General features: G+C 44.4%; 1 protein-coding gene across 1 annotated transcript in view; it reads right to left on the bottom strand.

Annotated features, from left to right (window-relative positions):
• Positions 1 to 19933, bottom strand: part of PLXNC1 (plexin C1) — a 143214-nt gene that overhangs the window by 57526 nt on the left and 65755 nt on the right. The window contains exons 8-12 of the mRNA XM_045084841.1: positions 18390 to 18492; positions 17940 to 18041; positions 7227 to 7366; positions 4347 to 4526; positions 1731 to 1818 (exon numbers count right to left, since the gene is read on the bottom strand). Of these exons, the coding sequence (XP_044940776.1) occupies positions 1731 to 1818; positions 4347 to 4526; positions 7227 to 7366; positions 17940 to 18041; positions 18390 to 18492 (613 nt within the window). The remainder of the gene's footprint in view (positions 1 to 1730; positions 1819 to 4346; positions 4527 to 7226; positions 7367 to 17939; positions 18042 to 18389; positions 18493 to 19933) is intronic.

A 19933-nucleotide genomic window follows, 5' to 3' on the forward strand; every position in this document is an offset into this window, starting at 1 on the left:
GGAGATCACTGGCCCCAAGTGAGGAAAAGGTTTTGCAGGCCTAACAGGAAATCAGGGAAACAAAAGCAAAAGGGACAATGTGGCCCCATGAAAATGCAATGCATGAAGGCTGGAGAGAACACAGAAAGTGTGGCCTGTTTTACAGGTTTAGTCACAAAAAATGTCAATACTGTCATTTTTAGGGGTGCAGAGATATGGGCACAGAAAGCCCCTGGAAAAGAGATTGAGAAAGGTCTTGAAGAAGAACCGTAAGGGCTCCTGGCAGGCTCAGTCTGCAGGCTGTGTGACTTGACCCTGGGGCTGGGAGTTTGAGCCCCACGTTGGGTATGGATGCTTGAAGATACAATCTCAAAACAAAACAAAAAAACAAAAGAGATCAGTAAGACTTGTGAAAAAAATCTCAGGTGGAAGTTCACCTGTTTTTGACTTTCTACTATTGGAGATGAAAAGAGCGGGGTTGGGCGGGGTGGAGAGCCCCTGTGTGGCTCAGCTGGTCAAGTGTCTGACTTGACTTCAGCTCGGGTCATGGTCTCGGGGTTGTGGGATTGAGCCCCACACTGGGCTCCACATTTAGCATGGCATCTTCTTTGGACTCTCTCTCCCTCTGCCTTGTACCTCCATGTGCTCTCTCAATCTCTCTCTAAAATTTAAAAAAAAAAAAATCTTTAAAAAAAAGAAAGAAAAAGAAAAGAGAGGGTAGGAAGAGGCCCTAGGTGGGAAGATCTGACACAAAAAGCTAAGACAGACAACACCTCCCTCCCCCTGAACACCTCTCTAACTCTGGAGCTCTTATGTGCATTTCTGGCGATGTGAAGAACCAAAAACCGGTGTGCGTCCACATAGAGAAGTCATGGCCTAGAACCAGATAGGAAGTGAGGCCAGGAACTGGCTCTGGCTGTGTCAGGGGGCAGATGTGTGTTGACGACTGTAAGGGTGACTCAGGAAGGCCGTCTGTGCCCAGGCCCCAAGCCACACAGGTCCAAAGCACGGCCATATCTGTGGCCACGAGCACACCTGCCCACTCTGGCAGGAAGTGGTCAGGTGGGGCCCGGAGAGGCTGCTTCTCTCACATCTCTCGTTAAGGAAGGAGAGAACGGAGAAGAGAGAATGGGGAGAGCATTCGAGAAGAGGGTCGGAGTGCCCTCAGAGGCCCAACCTGTATCTGAAATGCATCATTTTGTGGGATGAGGCCCTTCTGGGCCTCCTGTTGGTGCTAACGAGTGGACAAGGACTGGAAACCAGACCCCCGTGTGGGGAAAATGCCAGGTAAGAGGAGGCCAGGTCAGCAGGAAAGGGACCAAATCAGACAATGGCAGGAAAGGGAGGAGTCCATGGCAAGATTTCGGGGACTCGGGCAGGTCACTTGGCCTCAGAACCTCAGCTCTGTCCACACAATGGGAATGCCATCACACGCTCACCCCTCACAGGCATTTTCACACTTATTTCTAAACATTGTCCCATTAAAGTGCCTCCCTACAAAGCCCACATGGCGACAATGGCAGACCTTGTCATACCAAGCTCATTCTCTCTCCTCTGTGCCACAACGGGAAATACTGCACCGCAAGGACAGGTCTTATTACTGCCCTCAGAGCCCAGATGCTGTATATCCCCCAACAGGTAAAAGCTTGTAAAGGCACAGAAATAAAAGATACTCCCCAAGGGACGGTAGTGTGATGAAAACAAAATCATCCTTGAAAATTACTATGATTACAAGGTAGCTGAAGACTTACATTTATGTTTCCTTTTAACTCGTGTGAAATGATTAAGTTGTCAATTACGTCAAAATTTCTGCCCACGATGGTTATATTTTGACCACCACTGCAAAGAAAAAAGCAACAAGAGGAGTTTCATAGTAAACAGGCAGGCATTTTGCATTTATGAACAAAGCTATCACTTTATTCACACTAAATATAAAACTCAGTTATGTGTGAGAGCCAAGTAATACATTTTAATTTCAAATGTGGGACAATTCTATAACTCTTTTAATGATACCGGCCACAAACGTATAGTTTTTAAGATACATAAATATAAGAATTCAGGTCAGATCCGGCGTTAATTCTAGGAAAATGCCCAAATTCTTTTACAGAATTTGGAGCCTTGCTGTGTCACGTTGCCACATATAATCAGATCATTGGCTATACCCTGAAAAGGTTTCACTAAACAGAATTTTGTTTGATTGCTGTTTAATCTATATTAAGATACTTCAATCTAACAATTTTCAAAATCAAACTCCCAACCTACCAATTATACTTTATTTAGGGAGATAGGGAACATTTTGGACAAGGTAAAATTATAAATGACATTAAAACTATAAATTCCCATTTGGTAGGCCATATAAATAACAGTTCCATTCTCTCCAAAACCAAGCCAAATGATTTCACATATTCTCAGCACATAATCGCACAGAAGCCAAGTGGTCATTAGATGTGAAATAAACAGCTGTCCCCAGCTCTGGCGCCCTCATCTGCCCCCCTCCCCATTCATGTAGGTCATTCCAGGGGACAGGAGCCTGGGAATGTCAGCTCTGTGCACCAGCCGGGCCCAGGGTGACAAGACCGCGAGGTGAGCATGAGGAGGCCAATCTGTATAGGGCAGAAGGAAGACATGAAGCCGTGACCCAGTCACAAGGGGGAAAAGGCTGAGTTGGCCTCATGCCAGCCTGTTGCTGTTTCTAGAAATTGGGGCTGAGCTGCCTAAGAGCCACATCCCGGCCCCGGCATAACTCAGGGTCCTGGGCTCAGATTAGCACAGGTGACTGGACACTAAGAAGCTAATCAAATCACGATGCTGTGCACCTGAAACTCTTGTAATATCATATGTCGATGATACTTCAATTAAAAAGATAATAAAGAAGCCTCTTATTTGATGGCAAAGCAGAATGCTGGTGGTTTGGTGCATAGCAGCCTAGGCCAGAATGCCTGGGAGGCCAGGCAAGTCGTTGGAATGCTCTATGCCTCAGTTTCCTCTTCTGCTAAAGGGGCTACTCCCTTTGTGACAATAAACTGAGTTAATAGATGAAACACACACGGCATGTGGGGAAGGCCATGTCACTGTTTCTGTTTATTTGTAGGAAGGATTTAGATCCCAGCGGAGGTGGTTCAATGCCAGAGGCTTGGTTTGGAGAGTTCACTTTTTCTCATACCACTGTTCGGGGCAGAACTGTTGAAGTCCCAAGCCCCCGTCTCTTATATTTGGAGACAGGGTCTTTAAAAATTAAATGAGGTCATTGGGGTGGGCCCTAATCCAGTAATATGACTGGAGTCCTTATAAAAAGAGGAGGGTAGGACCCAGACAGTCATAGAGGGAAGACCATATGAAGACACAAGGAAGAAACCATTTACTTACAAGCCAAGAAAAGAAACCAACCCTGACATCCACCTCTGACTTAATCTTAAATATGAACACTGGACTAGAGGTGTTTTTCTCCCGTTTCTTTTTTTTCTTTTTTCTTTTAAAAACAAAGGTTCATCTACATTTTCATCTAGACAGTACTTTGAAAATCAGCTTCATGCTGTGTTAGGTGAAATCTCTTACTATGAAAATATCTTTAGGGTTATATTCCAAAATCTGAATGAGAATTTAAATTCAACTAGACAAAAATTTTTTAATATATTGGAAGAGTTTATTTTGGAATGTCAATCTCTCTCTTAGGGAGGATCTTTGAAATGCAGATACTGCTTTTCATTTAGATAGCTCCCAATATTTCCTCGAATTATTCAAATCAGCTTATTCGAAAGGTTATAAAATGAAAGATGTAAGAGAGAAGCTTTGTGTCACGGGCAGAAGTGAGATGTCATGTATATGTACCAGAAATGCAGGCTAAGCATAGGTACTGCAATGGAACGAACATTGTAAAGGGTGAAAGACATACAAACTGAAGAGAAACCACAGTATGAACATACAACTTAGCTGTGAGCTTCGTGGTAGCCACAGCTCAGAGGAAAGCAGGACACGCTCGCAGTTTTGAAGGGAACAACTACTGGTCGGGTGTGTGTGTGTGTGTCTGTGTCTGTTTGTGTCTGTGTGTTTTCTAGGAATAAATCCTAAGGGGAATTCTGTGAGAGGAGTTTACATAGGACTACTATTTCTATCTTTATTTGAGTGAAATCCATGATCTTTATGCATATGACCCCTTTCTTTCTTTTCTTTTTTTTTTCTTTTTTTTCTTTTTTTGAGAGAGAGGGAGAAAGAGAGAGTGGGGCAAGGGGGAGGGGGACAGAGGGAGAGAGGGAATCTTCAGCAGGTTCCACGCCCAGCACGGAGCCTGATGTAGGGCTCACTCTCACAACCCTGAGATCATGACCCCTTTACACACAATGACAGAAAAATATGAATCTAGAAAGCACCTGATCCAGGTGGTGGCAGGGTATATGAGGGAACAATGTGGCAGAGCGATGTACGACAAGGGTCCCACAGATGTACAGTTCCCGCCATCGAACTGGATACACACGTCCTTCATTTCTTTCCGGCTTGATGGTAGAGAGAATTTCATATGGGTGTCATTTAGCACGTGGCTAACCTGGATCCTAGAAAAGGGCAGAAAAACAACTCTTAAAGGACCCAGACGCTTAGCACAGCTGACTTCTGAACATGACCGTGTATGACTTTTATTTGAACTGCAACAACCCACCCACTATCACAGCAGTTGGAGGCAACTGCTGCTTCATCAGGGACTGCTGACCACTGTGGGCATCACCTGGGGGCAGGGTTCCTCTTTCTTCTGCGCATGTGTATGTTTTTATTTGCATTTCCCATGGAAGTGGGGCAAGGAGATGTAACCATTTCCCTTAAGAACTCCTAACAGAAAGTGGAACACGGACATGGGCCTAGGTTATGTTAAGGAATTCTGGTTAATTTTTCTGAGCGTGAGAATGGCACTATCCTCATCTGTAGGAGACATATACTGATATATGTGTGAGGGAAAGGATATGGAGTCCGCAGCACGGTTCTAAAAACCCTAGCCACCATCCTTCCCTCCCCTCCAAAAATGAAATGAGATGGGCAAAATGTTGCTAAGTTTTGAAGCTGGAGGATGGGTACAGAGAAGTTCGATGTACTCTTCTCTCTTGGGTATGACTGGAAATTTCCATGGTGGAAAGCTTAAAAAAAAAAGAGAAGTTCCAGTAGAGCAGGTTAGAACCCCATCCTAGGCAGAGATAGATGATTCTGACATTCAGAGGGCAGACAGCATGCTCTGGCATGACCAGAGCCCATCCCAAGAGCCTAGGGGTCTCCGGGTTCAATCAGCATCAAACCAAGCTGCCTCCCAAGGAGCTGCAGACAAGAAATTGCTTGGAAGTATCCTGGGTGCTTCTGATATCCAGTGGGGCCTGTCCTCCACAGCCTTCAGGGGTCAAAGCAAAGCCTTCTAGAATATTCCCTCTGCAACCTGCACTTCCTCTGTACATCATGTTTACAATGACTCTGTAAAGCAAAAAATCATTAAGACTGGGTTGTGCTGAATAACGCTCAGTGTAATTAGGCTACACGTGACTTTATTGACACTAGAGGATATGTGCACGATTATTAACGCTTACACACATATCCTGTAGGTAGTAATAACAGATCCTAACAAAAAGCAAATTCAAAAAGCATGTGAGTCAGTGTGCATTCACCCTCCTCGGATTTACATTCTAAGCTTTATATTCAGAGCCAAGCTCTAGGAAATTCATTGTCAAATGGGTGATCATTAAAATCCAGACTTGTTTACAAATTTTGGAAGGAGACAGGCGGACATGTGGGTCATTCTGCTATTATTCTTGTATTTTTTCCCTTCAGAATAATTAGGCATTTGAAAAATACCATAGTAAAAGAGTTCGGGATTACGGCATGAACTCCCATATAGGATTAACTGGGTATTATGTTTACTCCTCGTGAACTTGGGTTCACCACTCTGATGTGGTTACTGAAATGCTACACGCAGAAAGGCCTCAGAGTCATTTAATCTAATAACTGCAGTCTCTCAAGACACATTCGGAATTGAAATGAGAGCATAAAGAGTCAAAAATAGGGTAATGCTCTGAACACCGACTTATGTTCCAGTGACGATGATTGCCTTTCGGTGAATACATAGGTGTCTAACTTCACAGATTTTGCTACACAAAATGAAAGATTTTTGCAATAAGGTATTTAGCTGGGATCAACGGCACAAAAATGCCTATGCCGCGTAGATATAGCCGTTAATGTGTGCTTGATAATTCTGGTAAACAGCAGAGCCTCCCACAAACAGCTTTCTCCATCAAGATGACAGACATCCCAAATTTACTGCGGGGAGGGGGAAGAGGATGGCAGTGATATGCAGCAAATGAATTAAAACAGAAAATTCAGTAAATAAGTATGGCAGATTAAAATGCCATACAAATCTGTTGTAGTAGTTAAAAACCAAAACATCATGCTTCAACACGTTGGCTCCTATGCATTTCCACGATGTGAACGAGCTCGGTGTTATACTTCATAGAGATTGTGGATGTCTTTTACTTCAATTTAACTCAAAGTTATAAAAGCTAACAAGCAGAAAACTCAAATTATCTATTGAGTTATTATTACGATTTCTCTCTTGGGGGGTAACATTTGCACAAGAATGTTGGGGAGACACTGAAAAATTATTTTCTCTCTCAAAGTTTCACTGAAAGGATGAGTTAGGGGAAAAGAAATCCCAGAAATAATGATGTTCAAACGGTACACTGACCAGATATCTGTGTTGGGGAGTTTGGTCTTTTTTTCTTTAACTACTAACATATGTTCCATTTAGTTCATGTAGCCTGACACCAATCCAATGAAGAGAAGGCTATAACGAATAAAACAGATCAGGAAGCTTCTTTTTTCAACTTTGGGTGATACATTGGAAGAGCTGTTCTATTTTATTCAAATTCCTAAGAATGCAACTGATTTCCTAAGGGGATCATTTTCAAGATCATGTTTGTTATCCAAAATACTTGATTTTATTAATGGATATGAATTAAGACCTCAAATAGGCAAGGCCCTAAAATTAGTGGGTTCTGAGGTTTTGGGGGTAAGAGGGAACAGATTCTCTCACAATTAACTTCAAATGTGGTGTTTAAATTATTCTCCTTCTTGAAATTACGTCTTATCAAATATGCAGACCAACGGCCCATTTTGGCACATGGCAATACTTTGAGAAGATCGTAATCACCATGATATGCCTCTGGCATAACGTTGAGCTTTTTCTATATTATCAAGGATAAATGACTATTATGTCAACTCACACATCCTTCTCGCAAGTACTGGTTCCTTTCAGGATCATAGTAATTTTGGATGCCTGGGTAAAGTTTGCCCCCGTGACGATCACGTTGCTTTTCCCTAAAGTTGATATCTTCCGTGGCTCAATGGACTTAATGTAAAAGACCTGTTGGAAATAAAGTTTCACACACAAGATCAAAGCTAAGAAATGGCATTGTTCCAAAAAATCTGTTTATGTGCTGCCGTTCGAAGAAATCACTGGGAAATTACGACATTTTGCAAACACAAGCAGACAGTGTTTAATGAAATCAATGAATTCAAGGAAGAGTGCTGAAGATTCATGTCTCTCAACATGCGACAGCATGAGGTCAAACCAATTAGTCTTCGTCTCACAAGACAGTTGAAAATACAGTTGAAGAGTCTGACATTCTGTCTGAAGGGTGAGATCTCATCAGAGTCTTGCAAATGCTCAGTGCCTTACGGCTCCCCATCCAACAACATGAAAGGAAAGACAAGGCGTCTGCTGAAGCTAGGCCAAGAAGCGTTATCATTAAGCTGGAATAAATGTCATTCTGGATAAATTTAATTCCCTAGAAAGCAGTGCCTATTTTTTTTTTTTTTAAGAGTTTATTTATTTATTTGACAGAGAGAGATCACAAGGAGGCAGAGAGACAGGCAGAGAGAGAGTGAGGAGGAAGCAGGCTCCCTGCCGAGCAGAGAGCCCGATGCGGGACTCGATCCCGGAACCCTGAGATCATGACCTGAGCTGAAGGCAGCGGCCCAACCCACTGAGCCACCCAGGCGCCCACAGTGCCTATTTTTTGTTTGTCTCAGTTGGGCTATTTGAAAATCAACCCAATCTGCCACCTAATATCCAATAGTCAGAAGCCAAACCGGTGTGGTCAATTGTGTCTTCTCCACGGTACCCATTCATGTACGCGTAGACACCTTACTTCTCTGTTTGCAATGTCTAATCAAAATTTCCTCAAAAGTCTGACTCTTGGTTTTGGGTTGGGTCACGGTCTCGGGGTCATGGGATGGAGCCCCGTGTTAGACTCTGCACTCAGCGTAGAGTCCGCTTGGGATTCTCTCTCTCTCCCTCTCCCCCCACTCATGCTCTTTCTCTCTCTCTCTCAAATGAATGAATGAATGAATAAATAAATAAAATCTAAAAAAATCAGAAGGGTTCCACACAGGTAAAGAAAAAAAAATGACAAATTCTCCTTAAAAGAAAAAGGCCTTCATGTGATGGCAGAATCACTTTCCCTTTCAAAGATGAGACAATTCTGATTTCTTTCACTTTTCTCCTACAGATGCTACCATCTATCGTTTTGATCATTTTGTCGTTCTTTCGTATAGACCATTTCCTGCGTGTCTGTGTTCTTCTATGACAGGGTGATCAGAACAGGACAGAAAATTCTGATTCTGGCCGATATAAAGTACAGCAGATCTCTAGCATGACAGCGTTTCATACTCGCACAGTTGATGTTTGAAAACAACCTCCAGGGCTAGAGACACAGAGTCATGCGAAATTCGGCTAAGCTATCAATGCCAGTGTATCCATGTGGAGGACCCAATCCAGAAAGAGGCCACCAATGGCACTGGGAGAGCATCAGTCATGCCCAACACCTGCCTACCACCTGCTTCCTGAAGCAGCCTCCTGTTCCCCGCTCCTTTATAGGTGTGATGCTTGTCACGGTGGACTTTTGGGGCTGTTCGGGCGGAGCCTCCTGCTGAGAGGGAGGTGTGATTCTGCTCCTCAGCAAACACAGGTGTTATATGACAGAGCGGTCACCAACACTCATTAGCACTATGGATTGGTTCTGTGGGTTGAGGTAAATTCATCGTTCGTGTCATCCCAGCAATGATGTCATGTGACAGAGAATTGATTTCCGTGGCAGAATTTATTTTAATCACTTAGTAGAGGACTTTTGCCCCATATTTATAGAATCACGAAGGGTCCGAAAGGGTCACTTTAATTACTCTGTTATACTTGACTGCACTTTATGGGGGAAATTAGCTGCAGGAGTGGTACTTGGAGTGGGGGGATTAGCAAAGACTTCAAGATAAATCCCTTGCAAATGTCAAGTGTGTGCTCTATGGCTAACGGCTTACTCTTCACTCTGACACGGTGACAGCTAAGTGAACGCATATGTATTGAGCATGTAGGGGTCCCCAGAACTGCAGCAGGTGTCGTGGGGGCACATGATCTCTGTGGGCACCAGAGCAGGAGTTAGCTGACTAGTGGATCTGCCTGTAGCAAGCCAAATCCAGCCCATCGCCTGCCTTTGTATGACCCATGAAAGAAATGTCAAAGAAGTAATAATGTTCCATGACATGTGAAAATACATGAAATGCAGATTTTAGTGTCCACCCCATTCAATGATGGCTCGCCTGTGGCTGCTTTGCGCTACAGCGGGGAGTAGCTGTGGCAGAAACCGCGGAGCTCACGAAGCCTAAACCTTACACCATCTGGCTCTTTGGAGAAGAAACATGCCAGCCCTTGCACGGGGGAAGTCCGCTGCCGCCTTAGGGTGGCAAGATAGCCTGTGTTTTGTTATATGTTAATCCCAACAAAGACTCACATTTTCGCCCAAGTCTGCCACAATCTCCACGTTTCTTTCTGGACAGCCCTTCTGGATTCCTGTATTTATACTGGGATATCTGCTCCAACCAGAGTCTCACACACCCCAAAGAAATGCTACTTCTCTACCCTTGGGAGAGGATAAAAAGAACCTTATAACTAATGTAAAAATATATATATACATTTTTGGGGGGGGGTTGTATTTTGCTCCTTAAACGGTTCTGTAAATGCCATCGGAAGACCCACCACATTGCCTTATTAACTTTTTATTTCTCCCTGAGCAGAGAGAGCCCTGCTACTTCAAAAGGATTTTATTTTTAAACCTTATTGTTTAGAGAAGTTTCCATCGGCGGTCTAGGATGAAATCCAGCCCCGGTCAATCTCCTGAAAGCAGATGCTTCTAGTCTGTTTGCAAAGAGGGTCAGATTAGTTGCCCTTTGTTTGCTTGGAGAACCTCTCTTAATAAGTGAGTTAAAGAGCTAGCAAGAGGACCTCATCGAATACACTGTGCAGGTATAAAAAAAAAAAATGCGGGTAGCTATACGGCTGTACCATGGGGCTGTAACAATTCTTAGAAATATAGCATTTTCTATTTTTACTGATAAAGGTTTTAAAAATCCTGTACAGACAGAAGGCAAAGAATGACCTCCCAACAAATGTTTCACACACTTACTTTAAACCTATTTTTATATTTTAATCAAGAGTTAATCTCACAGCCCAGTCGGAAGTCATGGGCCCCCCGAGCTGACACACAGAACGGGTTAATTTAAAAACAGAATCTAGTTTGATACAAAGAGATCCTTTCTTCCAGCCATACAGTAGGACTCCACCCTCATCTTAGGACCAAGGATTTCCAAACGCCAAATCCAAATACCCCTGACGGTAACCTTCACAAGCTGTGTTGTTCGGCAATTAACCTCAGAACAGTCCACTTCTTGTCAGTTACATTTTAAAGACAGAAGAACGCTTTTTAAATGGCTGCCCAAGTTTAAATTATTTAATAAAACACTATGAACTCTGGTCGCTCACCAGTTTGAAATTACTTCCCATTTTGTATATGAAAGCACATTAGAAACTGGTTAATTAGGTGATTACAGAATCCTCGTTTGTTTTTATTTTCTTAAAGCGAAGTCACTGCGGAAGATTGGAAACAGCACAGCCCTTAATAATAGCTATCTCTGGAAAGGTCTGAGAGGGTCGCTGCTGACAGAGTACGGTTTTGTGAAGTCTGACGTCAACACAATTCAAATTACTGTGACATTAATGGAGAAACTACTGCCATGATTGAAAAGAACATCGGAAAGAGGTGCATTACGAAGGCTCCATTTATTAAGACCAAATTGTGCTCTATTAATCTGTTTTAAAAAAATCTGAATATAGCAAAGCTCTCGGTAGGCCTGGACCCAAATCGACGCTCAGAAAAACGTCTCTCAGAGTTTCACTGGCGAAATTAGTTCAAACAGGACTGGATGAAAAGTCACATGGATTCAAAACCAGCTGGAAATCTGAAACCAAAGGACATTAGAGAGATGAAAGGTAGCACAACTAATTAAAGGAAAATGTCCTGTAGGGCTCGACAGGGGTGAATATTTGGTTCAGAATTATTTAACATCTTTATTAATGACTGAGAAGGACAGAAGTAATGTATTCATGAAATGGAGAAAGTGAAAAAAAGCGGTGACCAGCAGAGGGAATGGGGCGGTATAAAAGGAGGTGAGATCCTGAAAGAAAATACAGTCCCGCCGAAGCAAAAGGAGAGCACTAGAGAGAACAAGGGGGTCACGCTCCCTCCCGGCAGCCCTGGGACAGGCCCCAGGAAACTTGGGATGTAACCTCCGATCTCCAGGGGGTCCCGGGACATAGCAACAGTCAGAACGACAACTGAGATAGACCAGAAGATGACAGACCAAGGTCCTGGGCTAGGCGATCAAGGCTCGCCTCTCTGACACGGGGACTCTACGGGGAGGCTGATACGGCCCCAGGAGGGGCTGCCAAGACCAGTCCCCATAGTAGTCACTCTTGGCCGCTAACCTTCCGAGTGTGGCAAATCAGAACTGGCTTGGGTGACTGGGACTCCGGGACCAGGGTGGGCAGCTCCACGCCTGGAGAGAGGCCTGACTGTAAATTAGACTCAACCTCTCCAAATCCACCCCTCTGCTGGGTTTTGACTCCAGCATGATGCTCGTGTGTAAATTAGACTCAACCTCTCCAAATCCACCCCTCTGCTGGGTTTTGACTCCAGCATGATGCTCGTGCCATTCCAGTCTCCTCTGGGCCTCAGTTTTCCACCTTGGGCCTCTTTGGCTCTCCTAGTCCTGGAGAAGATACCAGTTTTGCTGGGGTCGGCTCCCTCTACTCTCACCACACCCCAGCCTCCCCTCTTTGGGGGCTCGGAGGCTGATACCCCCACGGCCCTGGCTGGAGGTCTTCAGCCCACCCATGTTTGTGCCATGGACGGGCCAGGCTCTGCCAGTTAAATGCCAAGAGAAGCCAGTGTTAGTTTTCTCCCCTCCAGACTGACTCTTACCATGAACACCACATCATTTCATGCTTCTTTCCCTCCTTCGAGGTCCTACAGAGTAGCGTAGTGGTTAAAACTGTAGGCTCCGGCATCAGAACTGCCTGTGTTCAGAGCTCTTGACTATCATTTACTAGCTACCTATCCTCTGCACGCCAACAGCTCTCTGTCTGTAAAATGGGGACACTGTGAGCTCACGTAAAGAGCCACTCTGTGTTCAGGACACAGCACAGGCTCAGCAACTGTGGGTCACCACCGTGCCAGCTAGGACAGCCCGGCGGTCCTTCTCATTCCTTCTTCTGTTGCACGCACTGAACTGCTTCACGAAAATGGATTTTATTTCCTCCAATATACTCTAAGTGCTGCAATGCAAGTTCCTTGAAGGCACAGGTTTTGCCCCCCTGTCTAGCACACAGTGTGCTCAATAAACACGGTTTGAATGACTGGATCAATAAACATTTGCCGGTGCCTTCAACGGCACGGAGCCCAAGCCACGCAACAAGGTAGGTCCTAAACTTCATCTCGCTGCTAAAGGCAAGGTCTGTGAAGGAGTCGATTCGAACTGCCTGTGAGAAATTAGGATGCACGTTCGGAAGGATGGAGGATGAGAAGAGGAGGGGCGAGGAAGACAAAGAAAGAACACGGGGAACGTAGGTGAATGCTCGGGAGCAGGAGACATGGCTTTGTAGGGCGTGTTTCCACCCGACCGAGATAAGCAGACAGCGAAGAGTAGCAAATATTAGAACAACATCATATCATAGACCTTCACAACCTTTCCGTGAGAACAGGAAAGGGAGAGCAGCCAGCGCTTCTCTCAGCAGGTGGAAGACTGTTAAGAAAAGGAAGAGAAGTGAGTGCAGGGTCCCCGGGGCCAACCCCCTGGGAGAGACTGGCTTCCACAGCTGAAAGCACTTCTCAGCCAAAGGGCAAACATAGAATTTGGAGTTCACTTCCCTGTTGTGGTGATGCCTTTCCTTAAGGCAGCCCCCTCCCCGATACATGACCATATTTGTAGCTCGGGTAAAGGGACTAGGGATAGGTGCCTGGACCAGCATGACGGCAGGAGGCCCAACCCGAGCCTGAACCAGGAACCCTGTCTCCTAAGTGCCACGTCCTTGGATGAGCCAATTCCCAGCTTAAAAGATAAATGTCTCGAGTAGCATTCTGCAGCTGTTGGAGGACAAAAGCCAGGCTCCTCGGCCTGGTGTGGAAGGCCCCACAGATGCCGGCTACTGGGTCATGTCAGCCCTGTGTCCCTGGATTTCCTGCACCCATCTCTGGTCAGACTGAATTACTTGGGGTCTCCCAGCCACCAGGTATGGATGCCCTGGAATTTTCTGGTGACCCATTATGCTTTTGCTAACACTAGCCACTCTGCTGAGAACACTCAGTCCTCTGTCTCCATGTGTTTCGTCCCTCAGCGGTTGGCTGAAGTTCCATCTCTGTCCATCAATCCATCTGTCCATCAAAACCTTCACCAACCACGCTGATTCAGTGCCGTCAGCTGCCAGGCACTGGGCATCAATAAATAGGAACAACTGAGCCAAGGCTGTGGGCACAGCCAGGCTCTCTGAGTTGGCATACTTTCTGGTGCTTCTCCTATGCTAATATTTTTATTTTATATTCTTTCTTATGTACTCATGTACAAGATTCGTGAGACTGATGGCAAGACATGTGCTGGGTTCGTTTGTGCCCTCCTCATTACAGCTACGAAGCTCGATATAATGGCATCAACCAGATGCTCAAAACGACACCTGTAGGAAGTGTCAACTCTAGCTCAGCGTCATGAAGCCAAAGAGCATGTCTGCACTGTTGCCATCTCCTGTCTCCAGCACCCGGCCCACGGGAAGCACTCGGTACAGGGGTGACGCAGAAAGATGTATGGAGGGAGAGCTCTCAGTGGCTTCTCTGCTAGGAAGAGCGTTCAGTACTTCAATCAAGGCTAACACAGGACCCAGACTGGAAATGTGGGGTTACACATCCCCAGGATAACAAAAGACAGTCGTATATGGCAGAGCAGGAGAAATCCCTCCTGTGACCAATACTACACCATTCCCTATGATCCTAAATTGGGATTCTGCCCTGAGCTATATATTTAAAGGAAACATTCCAGTATCAACAAAATACCTTTCTCCAGACTAAGAAGGGTCATTCGCATAGCAGCCCTCGAGATGGGCCTGGGCTCCCAGTTGTGTTCAGCCTCGCTCTGCCCTCTTGGTAACCCAGCCAGTTCTTTTAACAGCCCAGTGTCAAAGGTCAAAAGGCACAGGAAGACACTAATATAGAAGAAATTTTAAAAGTCATTGCCTGGATTACCACTCAGCAATAAAAAAGGAACACACGATTGATCTGTAAAAGAACTTGGATGAATTTCCAGAGAATTATGTTGAGTTAAAAAGGCCAATCCCAAAAGGGCATGTCAGGATGATTCCATTTATACAGCCTCGTTGAAATTACAAAATCATAGAAATGGAGTACAGATTAGTAGACACGAGGGGCTAGAAATGGGGAGTGAGAGGGAGGAGGAAAGGGGGTATGATGATAGAGCTGTTCTGTATTTGACTGTTATCCCTGTCAATTTCTTGGTTGTGATATTGTGTGATGGTTTTGCAAGATGTTACAACTGATGGAAACTGGGCAAAAGATATGGAAGATTTCTCTGTATTATTTTCTTAAAAGTACATGTAATCTATAATTACCTCAAAATAAAATTTAACTTTTTCCCAAACAGTCTTGAAAAAGACAAATAAAGTTGAAGGACTCACACTTTGTGATTTCAAACCTTATTACAAAGCTACAGTAATGAAAACAGTGTGAGAGGGGTATAAAGACAGACATATAGACCAGCAGAACAGAACAGATGGCCCAGAAGTAAAACCTTGCATATCTGATGAAATGATTTTTGATAAGGGTGCCAACACCGTTAAATGGGAAAAAGCCAGTCTTTCAACAAGTGGTGTTGGGAAAACTGGATATCTACCTGGAAAAGAATGAAGTTGGATCCTTACTCTATGCCATATATGAAAATTAACTAAAAATGGACCAAAGATCTAAAGTAAGAATTAAAACTTTAAGACTCTTAGAAGAAAACATGGGCAAAAAGCTTCATGACATTGGATTTGGCAATGATTGGATAGGACACCAAAAGCATGGGCAACAAAATTAAAAAAAAATAAATAAAACTGGACTTCATCAAAATTAAGAACTTCTGTGCATCGGAGTCTACAATCCACAGAATGAAAGGGCAACCTATAGAATGGGAGAAAACATTTGCAAATCATGTATCTGATAAAGGGTTGATATCCAGAATATATAAAGAACTCAACAACAACAAAACAACCTGATTGAAAAATGGGCATAGAACTTGAACAGACATTTCTCCAAGAAGAAACACAAATGGCCAATAAGCACATGAAAAGATGCTCAGTATCTCTAACCTTTAGGGAAAATGACTCAAATCTACAATGAAATACCACCTTAATACCCACTTAGAATGGTGACCATTAAAAACAACCACAAAAATCACAAGAGTTAGAAGGATGTGGAGAAACTGGAATGCTTGTACACTGTTGGTGGGAATGTAACATGGCAGAACACCATGAAAAATAGCACGGCATTCCCCCCAAAATTAAAAATAGGATTGCCATACAATTTGGCAAGTCCCCTTTTGGATATATTCCCTAAATAATCAAAACAGGGTTTTCAAGAGGTATCTGTACACCCATGTTTATAGTAGCATTATTTACAATTGCCAAAAAGTAGAAGCAACCCAAGTGTCCATCCACAGATGAATGGATAAACAAAATGTACTATATGCACAGAGTGGAATGTTTTTCGACCTTCAAGAGGGAAGAAATCGTGTTCCACGCTAATAATATGGATGAACCTTGAGGGCATTATGTTAAATGAAGTAAGTCAACAAAAGGACAGTTCCTATATGACTCCCCTTAGATGAAGTACCTAGTGTCATCAAATTCATAGAGACAGGAAGTAGAATGGTGGTTGCCAGGGACTGGCGGGGGGCAGGGTGGGGGGAGAGAAAATGGGAAGTTATTTTTTAATGGGTACAAAGTTTCAGTTTTGCAAGGTGAAATCTGTTCTGGAGAGGGAATGTGGTGATGGTTCTCCAACAGGGTGCATGTCCTTAAAACCACTAACTGTATACTTAGAAGTGGCAAAGATGGTAAATTCTGTTAGGTGTGTCTTGCTAAAACTGAAGGAAACAATTAAAACAGCAACAAAAGAGAAATTTAACTCTTTTAAGAAGCCACTGCATTCTTGGGGTGCCTGGGTGGCTCAGTGGTTTGGGCGGCTGCCTTCGGCTCGGGTCATGATCTCAGGGTCCTGGGATCGAGCCCCGCATCGGGCTCCCTGCTCTGCAGGAAGCCTGCTTCTCTCTCTCTCTCTGCCTGCCTCTCTGCCTACTTGTGATCTCTGTCTGTCAAATAAATAAATAAAATCTTTAAAAAAATAAAAAAAAATAAAAAAATTTTTAAAAAAAGAAGCCACTGCATTCTTGATCCAAATACCTGTCATTCTGTCTTAGTTCTATGAGCTAATGGGAAGAGAAGAGTAGTAGCCCACCACTTAATAAAACCTCAAAGACTTCAAATCTGGAGAGACTGGCACACCAAGGCTTTCTAATGCCTTTAATTAACTTCGTAATCCATTTTGATTCACAGTCCCTCTGCCTGGTAGTTATTCACCGGAAGTTATTATCAACTTTTCAGTAGCGATGAAAAATGTGCTACTTATCTACTATATTGGCACTTGACCTTAAATAACAGCAAATGGATAAATCAAAGCCATAGATTAGTCGTGAAATAGAAAACAAAGTCTTTTTTTTTTTTTTTAGAAAAAGAAATGTCGTGTTTTAATTTGTCTGCCCCTGCTGAACCTCCAGATTCATAAGAGCAAGAACCTATCCTTTTCTGTTTGTCACCACCTAGTACATGCTCAATTAACTCCTGTCGGCTCAGTGAAGTCAGCCACTGGGCACAACCACTAGAACATTCACATTGTCCTATCCTTACTTTTCAGACATGTCTGCTGGTTGAACTTGGTGATTTGCAAGAATTTCCAAGAAATCCATGGAATTTCCAAGAAAATTTGATGGAAAATATTTTCCCATGAAGAAAATTTTTGGGGAAAAGTGTATGTCATAAGAAACAACTCTTTGTTTTGACACAATTAACTATGGGTCACGTCACCTCTGCAAAGTAAAGAGAGGCAATCTGAAGGAAGTTAGTTGGTATATTTTGCATAGACTCCCTTCACACCAATAACCCCCAGGAAAGTCACCACAATGTGTCGAACTGAAATCCCCTCAGTACTGTGCGCTCTCTGCTTCCTTCTAACTCCCTCAGAGTGAGCTGCCAAGTCACCTTGAAGATTTTACTCCTACTGGAACGATATCATTTTTCATAATTACAGAATTTTAATTTCTTTTATGTGAGTGCACAGCCTTTGATGTATTGAGCCAATTAAGTGAAACTTGGTTAAAAATCGAAGGTAAAAAAGGGAATTTTGGTGGAAAGTAAAACAGGGCATTTTCAAAAGGAGCTCAAAGTGGGAGGAGTTGTTATTGTCATTCAAAAGGGGAATTTTTTCCATTAGGAGTCCCAAACCGGGTCTGACCTGCAAGCCGGAATGGGTCCTATTACTCCTATTCTCCTTGAATCTTCCTCCTCCTGCTGTCTCGGGTGGTGTCCGTTTCTCCACAGTGACTGGACAGTGCTCCTGGAATGAAGAATAGCCCTTCAACACCCAAACAGATGGGACACTTACAGTTTGAAAGAAACATGAAAGACAGACTGGGACTGGGGGGTCACAAACATTTATTTATTTATTTTTTAAAGATTTTATTTATTTGACAGAGATCACAAGTAGGCAGAGAGCCAGACAGAGAGAGAGAGAGAGGGAAGCAGGCTCCCTACTGAGCAGAGAGCCTGATGCAGGGCTTGAGCCCAGGACCCTGAGATCATGACCTGAACCGAAGGCAGAGGCCTAACTCACTGAGCCACCCAGGTGCCCCACAAACATTTATTTTTTGGTTAAACCTTGTAACACCAAAAAATGGTACTTTACCTGGCTTCGCTTGTAATCAGAAGGGTCACAAGCTGTGAAGGGATGGATACACTTCCTCTCACTTTTACACCAAGCACAGCCAGTTCCAATACACACTGGACACCTGGCAACACGGAAAACCAACTTAATTCCTGCATTTTTAGGAAAATGTCCATAACCTAGAAATTCCCTCTATGATGCGGGGTGCGAGCATTTAAAAAACGGGGGGACCCCATATCCTGTACAGACTGATGAACCCCCCCCCCACCCCTGGGGAGAGAGGACGGTCCTCTGAGGCTAGGCTACAGCACTGACTTCGTGCCCGCTCTGGGCAGCCCCGGGGGCTGATGGACTGTCATCACACCTGCAGGGCTGTTGCTATGGAAACCGGAAGCTTGGGATCACCTGCTGCGCTGGTAGATAACAAGAACCCACAGGCTCTGTTTCTGATTCTGGTTCTGCGGTTTGTCCACCCTCAGGTAAGTTCCCCTCTGGAGACCGACCTCCCCGTCTGCACCCTGAGATCAGCACGCCCTCACTCGCTGGAGTGGAGACACCCCTCAACTGCCCAGAAGATGCGAGACCGTAAGTATCGCCTGGCAAGTAAAGGGAAGGGGGTGTCAGAATTTGATTTTAGTCAAATTAAGGAAGAACTGCATCTACTACTCATCAAATAACCTATCACGTGGGGATTAACAGCAGAGGACCTGAGAAGCTCGTCATAGGAAAATCAGAGTTGAAGGAACAATAGAAACAGAAACTGAGGTTGGTCTGGAAACACAGCTGCAGGAGGTCAACCGGGACTGCAGGACAGCCAGTGCAGGGAGAGGGGACACACTTCGTATTTTAAGGTCTTCAAAAAAAAAAAAAGAAAGAAAGAAAGAAAGCCAAAGTGTTCTGTGACTCTGATCTAGAGAAATGGCCGCTTCGATGGGAGAAGGAAACACAGGCTCCCTGAAGTGTGTATGCAGCCACCTAAGTGTGCTCGAAGCAGGCTTGTGATCTGCATTCCCATCACGGCCCCTCAGGAGTGGGTCCTGTACTGAGCCTCTTCCTAAGAGAAGTAGGTGCTCAAGGACAGGGCACCCTCCCCCTCTGGGGGGACGGCGGGTCTGAGCAGCTGGTTCTTAATGACCTAGCTGTGGGCCGGGGGCCAGTCACCTCCTTCCTCCTGGCCTCTACACGGGGGAAGGGGTACCTGCTTTCTGTTTCAGCTCTCACTGAGCCATCAAACTCTTTGTAACTCTCCCCCCATTTTTCCCATTTTCACAGACTTCTGAGGCTTTCTGTTCCAAGCCTGGCTTCTTCCCCCTCCCCAAATGCAACCAGTTTATTAGAAATAACCGAACTTGATCCCTCCTTAAGAGTGCCACAGTGGTGAAAATGGGGTCCCGGCACTCCTGTTCGGCTAGCAGTAGAGAGGCTCTCCGACTCTGTTTTGAGCCTGAACTCATCCCCCCCGCCCCCCAGCCACAGTGGTTCTCAGGCCAGGCCAAAAGAAACTCGCATTCGATACCCACAGAGTTGGTCAATCAAACGACTGAATGAACTATAGAATCACTAAT

This window comes from Mustela putorius, unplaced genomic scaffold, assembly GCF_011764305.1.
Source record: "Mustela putorius furo isolate JIRA1106 unplaced genomic scaffold, ASM1176430v1.1 tig00000788_pilon_pilon_pilon, whole genome shotgun sequence".
NCBI classification, from domain to species: domain Eukaryota; kingdom Metazoa; phylum Chordata; class Mammalia; order Carnivora; family Mustelidae; genus Mustela; species Mustela putorius.